Source organism: Arachis stenosperma, chromosome 9 (assembly GCF_014773155.1).
Source record: "Arachis stenosperma cultivar V10309 chromosome 9, arast.V10309.gnm1.PFL2, whole genome shotgun sequence".
Classification (NCBI taxonomy): Eukaryota; Viridiplantae; Streptophyta; class Magnoliopsida; order Fabales; family Fabaceae; genus Arachis; species Arachis stenosperma.
In genome coordinates, this window is record NC_080385.1 from 16,848,181 (window position 1) to 16,860,923 (window position 12,743).

Below are 12,743 nucleotides of genomic sequence, written 5' to 3' on the forward strand. Positions count from 1 at the left end.
AGTATTTAGTTATCATCGGTAGCAGCCGTAGCCTTTATGTGACCTATATGTTTAATAAATGAAAAATCAACGGAATTGTTGAGAGTTGAGACCATGCCGTATGGTTTACTAAGAACATATGTTACACCAAATTGTATATGTTCAGTTATTTGACTTTCCTTCTATATGCAGTTATACGTGACATTTCATCACGTGATAGAGTTCAAGCTGTTTCCTTGGTCAGAGGAGACACAGATCAGATGTGAAGTGAATATATATCTAAGTTGATAAAAAGCTATTAGCATTATATAGAACAAATATAAGATGCTGTCACATAAATCAAAGTTATTTATTTTAGTTAGTAAATACGAATATTAATTCTTTACTGAGTCCTAAGAACTAATGGTTTATTTGTATAATATTTATAATAGACTATATAAGTTATAAAATGAATATCACCCATAATATTCAGAATAATAACCATCTGACTATTAGAAATAATAAACATCTCATGTCATAAAATCAAAATTGATTTTGGAGTTCACCAAAAATCGAATTCTTGATCTTTTCGATCTAGAGCTCTGATACTATATTATAATACTACTCATCCCAAAAACTTACACTGATGAAAAAAGATAATACTAATAATTATATCTCTAATAATCTCTAAACCTCTATTATACACATTGTACAAATATTCCATTAACTATCCTTACTTCTCTTACTTTTATTTACCCAACTGAATATCTTTACTACAGAAATCTTATACCAATGGTTCATAAACATTTAACTCTTAATATTTGATACTACAAAATTATAAAAAAATGATAATGTATACTATTTTTAAGTATTATTCTTTTAATAAGTAAAGTGAAATTTTAGAAAGAAAAAATAAAAAAAGTATCATTTAATATCAAGTAAAAAATTACACAATTAAAATAATATACTAAAAAATAACACATATTATATGTATACTAAAAATCATTTTTTTAAATTTATTATTAATATAAAATATATGTTAAAATATAAAATATACCATTAAAATAAATTAAGCAACTCATATATTTATATATAAATATATGATAATTAATTTAATGATAACTAATTTTTTTTATACATAATATTTTTAAAAAGCAATATAATATAAATAATTAAATATCATTTCTCATTTTACACTGTTATATATATAAAATGTTAGATTATTAATATATATTTTTTTATATTTATCCTATATTTAAATTAATACTAACTCTTTATATATATAATTCAATAATATTCTCAGCACACGAGAGCAAAGAAGAGAGTGCAAACTACACCAATAATAAGGCTTATCAAAACATGAATATGAAAACTATGACATAGAAATAAAGAACGTAAGCTAGAATTGAATATGAAGAAGTTGCACACTTGCACCACACTCCAAATAAAATCGTATGTAACAAAAGTTCCAGTATCAAAATTATCTTCCAAACCAAATTAAACTACATATAAAATGATAACAGTTTTCTGCGCTTAAGAGTAAGTACTCAATTCACATTATTATTTTTGTTGTTGTTGTTGTCAGGCATAGTAATTTCGTTGTTTGTTTGTCCCAGCAAGCTGCTTATCGATCTTGCCTTAACCGTTCCAAGCTTCACCCTCTTCTTGGTGGTAACCGTCACCGGCTTCTTCTCATCGTCATGGTCGTCTTCACCACCGCCTCCAGCGTGGTGGTTAGCATAACCGTCATCATCATGGCAAGCGACGACACAATTGGTTTCTTTTGCATTGTTGTTCGAATACGAAGAAGACGAATTAGCAGCTTCATTATCAGATGGTGGAACTAACTGGCGGTGAAGCTTCTTGGGTGCACCAGCAGTGGTTGGAGTAGCAATAGAGCGGCTTCTAACACTTGTCATGCTTCTCAACCTTCCTTTCCCTAAATGATGCTCGCAAAGTGAGTAACCAACTAATGTTGGCTGACAACACCTCCATCCTCTCCCATTAACGCGGCTGCATCTAGAACCTTCCATCAGTGCACCACCCCTTACCCTCTTCTTCTTACTAACCTTTTTCGTTTGGATTCTTTCTCTTACTTTTTCTTCTTCTTCTTCTTCTTCTTCTTCATCTACTGCTACTATTTCTTCCTCGGCTTCTTTTTCTTCCTCTTTGATAATTTCGTCATCATCTTGCTCCCACGCCATGTTCATCTTCGTTCTGCTGCTACGACTCTGGATTTTGTTCGTCTTCCTTCTGTTGCTGTCGCTAATATTTTCTTCCATGTTATTATCAAACTCTCCTCTTCTTTTCTTTAGCGGAATTGCCTTCTCTACCTCGCGCCACCTCAAATCTAATATAGACATACAGTGCGTGATTATGCTTCATGATTTAATTTGAAATAACAAAATATTAAACTCTTAAAAGAATTACATGAATAGTTATATCTCTAATATAAACTACACCAATCTACCTCACTTTTTTTTCGTTGGAATTCTACAAGATCTAGATAAATTAAAAGAAAAAAAAGAAAGAAAAGATAATTACTATGCTGCAATAATGCAAATTCAGCATGCATTGCAACAATAATATTACTCCAGTTGTGTACTGCAGTAATTTTTAAAACAAATGAACATATATACATAGATGAAGTGTTCAGCGCTAGTGACCACAAATTTCATGCATTCAAAAGTTACTTTGATGAAAAAAGATTATTATTATTATTATTACCTTGTTTACAAGTGGTGCTTGAGGGTGAGAGGGCATCAGGTGGTGTTTCGGAACCCATATTGCATGCTTTCCTACGAACAAAAGAAGACCGAGAATGGCCCACAACTACATATAATATATACATTATTCACATAAAATTTAAGGCCAGATTAAAAAGGGAGTAAAAGAAAAGTAGTATATATAGAATCGAATGTGCAATATTTTGTGTATGTAGATGAAGGATAGATGTGATGTGTAGCTGGGGACCAGCATTTGGTGCTTCTTAATTGTGCACCTCAAGGGCAAATGGTAGTTAGCCAATTTTGAAAAAAAGAACGATCGGTTTAGATAGGGGGGTATAGTTGCTAGTTTTGCTAACCAAACATGTCCTTAATTAAAACACTTCAATAGTATTTCATTCCACTAACACTATTCTACAAATTAAAAGCTAATAAAATGAAGTAGTCATGGGTCTCCATGTTTTCACTAAGAGATTTCACGAGACATTAACGGAGATGAAATAACATTATAAGAAGATTATATTACTTAATTTTATTTTACTAATCATTTTATATTATTTCATGTGTACTGGTGTCTTTCATTATTCTTACCTGGTATCATTACCCTTTTGTCCCCCTTCTCCCTCCTCTTGTGTCTTCCCATCTTCATCTTCTACCTGCAAAAATCAACCATACCAACATAAATAGGACCCACTAATAACACATCCCTCTGTGAACGGCAAATAAAAATTAAAAATATTAACAACAATTTTAATCTATTACACTTGCGATAATATCGGACAAAAGTGCACTAATTTTACAAACTCAACCGCAAAAAGAAAATAAGCTAAGAAGACCAAAAATTGAAGATGATTCATGTAAAATAATTTCGCTACTAACCAGATATTCCTCCTTCTTCTTCCGCTGCAGCCTCGCAAGCTCTCCATCCTCACCGATCGGTGGGTGTAGCGTCTGATCAGACGGCTGAGATGGATCCAAGCTGTGTGCCGGCGCAGCAGCCGAAACGTCAGTGCAAGAACGTTTCGAGGACGTGGCTACGTCGGCAGGGGCAGCTTGGTTGAGTTGCACCATGACCGGTGACCGGCTGATCCGGTTGGGATCTGGAGACACCTGAGAGAGAGGAAAAGGCACTTGTCTCTTCCGGATCCTCATAGGTGCAAGATTATTGGAATGAAATGGATGAACTAAATTCCCTATCTAGCTCAAGAGATTCGGTTTAAGCCTTCAGAACTTTCACACCAGAAGCGATCTTTCGGTTCTAGAGAGATATGGGGAAAAATAATGATGGAAAAACAAGGTGCGAGTATGCTTAGAGAGAGAAACAAAAGGGTAAAACAGTAAAGATACATCAATCTAGCTCATGGTAAGAAGAAGACATAAGAAGGGAAAAATCTGAAATCTACGGCTTTTTCTGTATCAAAGTCTCTCATGTTTGTAGCAGAGACACACGCTCTCTATCTCTTTATTTTGGTCTTCTTTGTATCTTAGCTTTTTATTTGTTGCACCACAGAAAGGAGGATGCTGTATGGGTGAGGGTCGCACGTGTGAGAGGGTTTGCCGCAGATGGCACGTGTGGGAGAGGTGACTGGGTGGTCCGGTAGCCGGTGCAAGTGGGAGAGAGAAAGGGAGACATAGTACGGACGAGGATGCCAGGGTGTCACAGATGAAATTGGCAATTAGGGAAAGAGAAAAACATTAAAAAGAACAGAAAAAGAAAAGTCTGATTGTGTGTTTATGATGTTGTGTTAAATCTTTTTAATAAATATAAACGTTGTAAAGGTAATCTCATTCTTTTTATTTTAAAATAACTATCCGAAAGAAAAATATAAAAATTGAGAAAAAAATAAAAGAATCTTGTAATACCTAAATATATAAAATTATTTTTAAATAAATAAACACATGTAAAAATTAATTCTCTTTTATTTTTTAAAATTAAGTCTAGGATGTATGAGAATAACTTAAAGTAAAAATTTATAAATTGATAACTATGTCTTTGAAATATATGTTTTTTATTTATTGGATAACTATTTTGAAAAGAAATGTGTAGTATTTATATTTAATATATTATATGACAAATAATATGTATAAAACTAATTTTTATTAAATGGGTTTGGAATGGAAAGTAAAAAGAAATATTGAAATTAAAAAGTAAAATGAGAAAAGGAAAGAAATTTGATTAGAGTAGGAGTGGGTGGCTCTCTTGTTTATACTTTAAAGAGGAAAAGGTGGGGTCTGCAGCAGTGACCTCACTTAACAAGGACCCAGATGCTCTCCCTTATGACTTCTGATTCTAATCAATATTCGAGAAAAATACTCAAATTAGTATAAAAAAATTTATTAGATATTTTGATTCTCCATATGTTTTTATTATTCTAAAAGTTTTTAAATTTCTCCTTTTATGAAAAATATAATTTATTTTATAATAATATTTTTAAGATTTACTTATCTTATACTAATTTATTAAAAAAATTATTTATTTAATTTACATGTTAAAAATTTTAGTAGAAACGATAGAATGATTTATTTGTCTGATACCAATAAATTCTAAATATTTTTAGAATTATAAAAATTTATTGAAAAGTAAAATATTTGTTCTGAAATTCGTTCAAAAATTAAACTACCCTAGATGTTTTTTTTTATATCTTTTTTTTGTGACTATTTTTTTTATATCTATTTTGATTTGCTTTGCCACTACTTAATTAATTATCTTAATATTTATAAACAAAATAAAATAATTGTGCTATTTCAAAACACCAAATACATTTATAATTAAGTTTGGATTAGGTAGGCTCGAATAATCAGATACTTGATCAAAATTACGTTTGTAAAAAATTAAAAAAATGGAAAGAAAAAAAAAATATAACACTAAGAAATTAAAAAAAAAATATATCAGATGAATTACATATTAATAATAGAGTAAAGTATTATTTTTGTTCTTAACGTTTGGGGTAAATTTTATTTGTGTCCTTAATATTTAAATCGTCCTATTTGTATTCCTAATGTTTGTAAAGTGATTCAATGTTATCCTACTGTCAATTACAGGTTTTTTTTATATAAATAAATATATGAAAAACTTTATTTTCAGGAATACGCATGGATCGAAATATTATCTGAAATACGCATGGCCAACTCAAGGACATCGCCCACGAAATGGAGTTGCCCATCAACTCACCCCCAGCACCCGCGAAATGGAGGGAATAGCTGCAGAATCCAATTCACCTGCGGCGGACACGAATTGGAGAAACAGCCATTTAGTGGCTGCCATCCACGAAATGGGGAAACCAGGGATGGTGGACACGAATTGGTGCACTTCATGCGTATCGTCCACGAATTGGGATCGTAGTCATTAGAACATTACAAATTTTTATAGTATTCTTAAAATCTTTTAAGCTATTTTATAAATTATTTTGCATAGAATAAAATATTTTTTGTAATATAATTAAAATAAATTTATTAAAAAAATATTCATGAGCTATAAGAATGGGCAGAAGAGTATTGTATAGAATTCGAATTGTTTACCATATAATTCGAATAAGAGCGAACTTCCCCATGCTTAATTCGAATCATGTAATATCTCACCATATAATTTACAAAAAATTATTAAAGAATATTCATGAGTTATTAAAAATGGACAAAAGAGTATTGTATGGAATTCGAATTGATAGCTGATTAATATTTTAAAGAAGTCTCGTAATTAAATATTTTGTTAGCTTTTTTTAATGCATGAAATAAAAAATATATATTTTTTAATTATTAATTTTTTTAATAAATTTTTTAATAAATTATTAATTTTTTTAATAAATCAGGGTGTTTGATTCAAATTACTGTATGTGTGTAATTATTAGTGGGGGTGTGCGTGTGTATGTAATTCGAATCAAGGTGATTCGAATTACATACATACAGTAATTCGAATCATGGTGATTCGAATTACACCCTGATTTATTAAAAAAATTTATTAAAAAAATTAATAATTTAAAAATTAAAAATATATATTTTATTTCATGCATAATGCTAACAAAATATTTAATTACGAGACTTCTTTAAAATATTAATCAGCTATCAATTCGAATTTCATAAAATACTCTTTTGTCCATTTTTAATAACTCACGAATATTTTTTAATAATTTTTTTTAAATTATATGGTGAGATATTATATGATTCGAATTACGCATGGGGAAGTTCGCTCTTATTCGAATTCTATACAATACTCTTCTGCCCATTCTTGATAGCTCATGAATATTTTTTTAATAAATTTATTTTAATTATACCACAAAAAATATTTTATTCTATACAAAATAATTTAAAAAATTGCTTAAAAAATATTAGGAATACTATAAAATTTGTAATATCTAATGACTACGGTCCCAATTCATGGGTGGTACACATGAAGTGCACCAATTCGTGTCCACCACCCCTGGTTTCCCCATTTCGTGGATGGCAGCCACTAAATTTGTTCCTCCAATTCGTGTTCGCCGCAGATGAATTGGATTCTGCAGCTATCCCCTCCATTTCGCGGGTGCTGGGGGTGAGCTGATGGGCAACTCCATTTCGTGGGCGATGCCCTTGAGTTAGCATGCGTATTTCAGAAAATATTTCAATCCATGCGTATTCCTGGAAATAAAGTTTTTTATATATTTATTTATATAAAAAAGCCGTCAATTACACATCATGAGCTTTAGTTGGAGTTCTAAAAATCTCTTTTTGAAATTAGAATACAAATATTTAGGTCAGAATCAATGATCCACTCTGGATAATAACTCATTAAGAAGTTGAAACTAATCCTTGCAATATTTACATAATTCATTTTTTTTAGAGACATAATTGAACTTGAACACAAATTTTGGGTACACTATTAAAATCGAACACATTCACATGAGACCTAATTGAGAATGAATACATTCAAGTGAGAATAATTAAAAAATACAATCTGATCTATTAGTATAATTAACGGCAGGATAACATTGAACCACTTTTATAAACGCTAGGAAAACAAATAGGATAATTTAAATATTAGAGACACAATAAGACTTATCCTAAACGTTGAGGGACAAAAACGATACTTTACTCTTAATAATATTTTTGGTGGATAGGAATGAGTACAATTAGGGTTAGGTTGATAAAAGTTATATATAATATTTTGAATAATTAGGTCAAATCGAGTTTTACAGTTTCAAAAATGATACATATTCGGACCAATAAAAATCGAGTATGATTAAATTTTATCCAACTAGACTCGATTACCTACTGAACAATACCCATAGTAATCGGATCGGGTCAGAATAGATTGGGTTGCCTGCGTCCATGTACTCCAAGATGATGATGGTATGATGGTAACACTAGTATACGGCCGAACTTCTCTTTTCTTTTCTTATCTTTATCGATTCAATGGTCAAATTAATCTTTAAAAGATTACTCATTTTTTAAATTAGTTCTCGAAAGATTTTTTTGATCAAATTCGTCTTTTAAATATTTTAAATTAGTCATATTAATCTTTTGGATACTTCCATTGCTAACGGCATCAAATTTTGTTGATGTTGTACGTTAAGTAACATTAAAATACACACCTAATAATTCTAATTGACTATTAATATAATTAGTTTATGAAATTAATTCAAATCAACCCCAAAATTAAGAGATTCTAATGGCTGAAGTTTTCTTCTCAATTAAGTTTTGTTATGATCTAATTTCATAAACTTATTATATTAATAGTCAATTAAAATTCATGGGTATATGTTGGGATGTCACTTAATGTACTACATTAGCAATTTTTGACACCATCAATAAAAAAAAATTAACAGAAGAACTAACATAACTAATTTAAAATTTTTAAAGGACGAATTTGATTAAAAAAATTTTTTCAAAAATTAATTTAAAAAATGAATAATCTTTCAAGAACTAATTTAACCATTTACTCTCAATTCAATGATAAAATAACAAACAAGATCGAAAACTCTAAAATTTTTTATTCTCCTTGATGAAGACTCTTTTTTCTTTTTCTTCTCTTTCTTCGAGCTCTTTCGTTCTTCTATGAGATAATATTCAAAATCGTCCCTAAAAGATACTTCGATCTTCATTTTGGTCATCGAAAGATAAAATTAATCGAAATCATCTTCGAAAGATACACGACTTGGTCACGTTAGTCCTTCCTTCAGTTGAATGATGACGTGGTGGGTTGATGCCACGTGTCACGAGATGATTGGTTGATGTGTCAGATCAGTGACACGTGGCACGCCACGTACCAGGTCAGTGGCACGTGGCATGCCATGTGTCACTTGACATGTAAAAAAGTTATTTTTAATCAAAATAGTCCTTTAAAGTTCAGATGTAAGTCATTTTCATCCCTAAAATTTTAAAAAATAATCAAATTAGTCTTTATATAATTTTTTTTAATTTTTTCTTGATAATATTAAATTTGAAATATTTTTTAATACTACTAATTTTAATAGAAATGTAATTGACAAACAAAAAATTAGTAATGATATCTTTTCTTCTTAAAAATTTTGTCAATAAAATTATCTTTCTCCTTTAAGTCTTCTCAAAATCTCTCTTATTCTTTTCTATTCTAAAATCTTTTTCTTACGTTATCACATTTTGCTAGAATATATATATACTCAAAATTGAAATGTATGTATTTGTTAACCTAAACAAAGTTATATGCTCAAAATCAAAATTTATATATTAAAAAAATTATATAATCTATCTCAAACATATGAAATACACAAAAATTTATGTATTAAAAGAAAAATTATATAATCTATCTCAAACATATGAAACACACAAAAATTTATGTAATTTATCATATGAAATATATGAAACACATATATAATCTATCATAATAAATTTTTGTGTGTTTCATATGTTTGAGACAGATTATATAATTTTTTTTTTAATACATAAATTTTTGTGTGTTTCATATGTTTGAGATAGATTAAATAATTTTTCTTTTAATACATAAACTTTGATTTTGAGCATATAACTTTGTTTAGGTTAACAAATACATATATTTCAATTTTGAGTATATATATTCCAGCAAAATGTGATAATGTAAGAAAAAGGTTTTAGAATAGAAAAGAATAAGAGAGATTTTGAGAAGAATTAAAGGAGAGAGATAATATTATTGACAAAATTTTTAAGAAGAAAAGATACAATTACTAATTTTTTGTTTATCAATTATATTTCTATTAAAATTAGTAGTATCAAAAAATATTTCAAATTTAATATTATTAAGAAAAAATAAAAAAATTATATAAGGATGAATTTGATTAATTTTTAAAATTTTAGGGATGATAATGACTTACGTCTGAACTTTTAAGGACTATTTTAATTAAAAATAACTTTTTTACATGTCAAGTGACACGTCAACCAATCATATCGTGACACGTGGTATCCACCCACCACGTCATCATATGCCACGTGGTACTTAACGTGACACGTTATTATCCAACTGACGGAAGGACTAACAAGACTAAGTCGTGTATTTTTTCGGGGACAATTTCGATTAATTTTATCTTTTGAGGACCAAAATGAAAATTGGAGTATCTTTCAGGGACGATTTTGAGTATTAACTCGTTCTTCTATTCTCACCCCTTTTTTTCTTATCAAAATAAAATAATAATAAAAATTTATGCATGCGTGTGTAGAAAGTTTTCTCATTTGATGATTTTCATAATTTGTTACCGATTTTTTAAGATTAAGTTTAATTTTTCTTATATTGATATCTAATTACTTTTATTAACAAATAACACAAAAAATTATTTGAAATTATAGAATTCAAATCACAAATAGACGTATTTTTCAATTTACCAAAATTATGGGTTACAAACATAATTAGTATGATTTTAGTTTTTAAGATAGAAGTTGAATTTTTTTTTGTCTCTAACTCTTTTTTGCACTTAAAATCATCCCTAAGATTCGACTTAATTTTAAAATTGTCTTTTAAATTAAAATACCTTTTTCTTCCTCACCAAAATATTCAATTTTCCTTTTTCTTCTTCATCACAGCATCATCTGATCTCTTCTTATTTTTCTTCTTCATCACAACATCAGCAACAACAACAATAAAATCAGAAGCAGAAACAATATAATAAACAAATAAAATAGAAACAAAAATAAAAAATAAATCTATATTTCAAATATCAAATAATTGAAACACAATTTATTTCAACCAAAACTTTTTTTCTTATTCTTTTTCTGTCTGTCTTACATTTTCGCTGGCAAGCTTGATGCAGTTCTGGAACAAATCGAGAATTTGCTGCTTGTTGAGGCACGAGTTGGAGTTGGCATTAGAGGATTGGGAGTTCAAGTTGGCGACGACGTTTTTGCTGTGGATGTCGGCCGCACGTTCAGCGCGTTCCAGTTTGTCATCATTGGAACCCAAGAAAAAGGGGTTGGTAGGGAATTGGATGCGAGCGGCCATGGGAAGCCTCAACTTCTGGCCGACCAAGGTTGGGTTCAGGTTTAGATTTTCCGCCATAACAGATTAACGACAACAGTAGAAGAGAAGAAGATAAGAGAATTGAATTAAGGTTTGGAATTGAGAATTTGGGGTTGGAATTGGAAGAGATCAGACAGAAATTAGAACGGGGTCGTTTCCCCCTATTAGAAGAAGTGTTTCCAAAAACTAGCCGCGGCGAAGAACAACGGCAACATGCTTCTTGTAACACCCTACCACACAGAGCTTTACGCTTAAGCCGTAAAATAGAGGTGGTGTGGTATTACGACCTCTAAAATAACTATATACATATAACAGCGAAAAGAATATAATAAACTAGAAGTCTTGAAAAACAGGTGAAACAACATCGCGAAAATAAAAGCTCAACACTCAGGAAACGAGATTACTTGCGTGCAAAGAAAACTAATGATCATGAGCATAAATAAACAAAAAGTAGAATAGAAAGTCAAGGATATAGAATAACTGGCTCTTAACTCAGGTTGTGAGGTCAAAGTTGGCCGGAGAATATTTACATACATATATACATATCCCAAAAACCCAAAATACATAGATGAAATCCTAACTCTCCTTAAACCTCTAAGAGGAACAAAATAAACAAGTTATTCGGAGAGGAAGCCAAGTATATATACACATAAACTATACAGCAAAAAGGAACCCATAACCCGCTCCGCTTCAGAAATCCAGATGCCTACCGACAAGCCTCTCGACCTGTATTTAAAAATAACAACACAGTATGGGGTGAGAAACGGAGGTTCTCAGCATGGTAAAGGTGCCACACACATAATATATAAGGCCCTGGGAATGCCAGAGGCAATCCTAGAACGCTGACACTTAGATTAAAAAGTTTAAAAGTATTAAACAGAAACCATGAAAAGATGGTATGTATCTAGGAAATTCTAAACTCAACTTAAACTTAATCTTAACACTCAACCTGTCCACCTTTCCTCTGTTCCTCCATCTCCAATGAATTTGCAAAGACAGGCAAACAGACAATTGCAAACACATGCAGGAGACAAGTAGTGTAAGTAGCAATTATTACAATTAACATAATATATTCAGTTAGGCATTCCCAAATAAGGCATAACAAACAAACAAACAAAATGCACATGATGTATGCCTGTCCTATGGTTGATGAGGCTCATCTGTCGGTTATCAAGCCAACCCGACAAGTACGAAACCCTTGGACTATCCCCCATCATGCATCCCCATGAGTCTATGAATAGCTTTTTTTTTCTCATTTCATTCATAAATCATACATCCATATATATAATTTTATTCAATGGGGGATAACAATTCACGAGAATTTATACGTGACCGGTCACCCTTACGACGTAGGGTCAACAAAGTATCGAGTCTCAACATGGAATACGTGGTGGCAAGCCACGGTATTCTATCCAGGAAACTCGTATCTCAGATAACATTAAATGCATAAGCAACATAAGTATTCATAATCGTTCATATTCATTACATAATTGTTCATATAGCCATGGCATAATAAATCCTTCATGCATGCACATTCTCCTCATATACTCATCACTTTTAACCTTTACTTCATTCCCAAGTTACCTCTATTACCTAGCTCCAAGTTATTACTAGGCTTATCATTA

General features: G+C 30.4%; 1 protein-coding gene across 1 annotated transcript; it reads right to left on the bottom strand.

The window, feature by feature from the left end:
* Positions 1 to 1,341: 1,341 nt before the first annotated feature.
* LOC130947615 (uncharacterized) lies at positions 1,342 to 4,155 on the bottom strand. The gene is made up of 4 exons (XM_057876324.1): positions 3,564 to 4,155; positions 3,276 to 3,340; positions 2,686 to 2,756; positions 1,342 to 2,308 (listed from the first exon to the last, which is right to left on the bottom strand). Exons 1-4 carry the CDS (start codon positions 3,834 to 3,836, stop codon positions 1,506 to 1,508), a joined length of 1,212 nt encoding a protein of 403 aa, XP_057732307.1. The 5' UTR covers positions 3,837 to 4,155; the 3' UTR covers positions 1,342 to 1,505.
* Positions 4,156 to 12,743: the final 8,588 nt, after the last annotated feature.

Coding starts and splice junctions, on each gene's coding strand:
- LOC130947615 (XM_057876324.1), bottom strand. CDS start 3,836: ATGAGGATCCGGAAGAGACAAGTGCCTTTTCCTCTCTCTCAGGTGTCT. Junction 3,341..3,563: donor AGAAGAAGGAGGAATATCTG/GTTAGTAGCGAA, acceptor TGATTTTTGCAG/GTAGAAGATGAAGATGGGAA. Junction 2,309..2,685: donor AAGCACCACTTGTAAACAAG/GTAATAATAATA, acceptor TGTCTATATTAG/ATTTGAGGTGGCGCGAGGTA.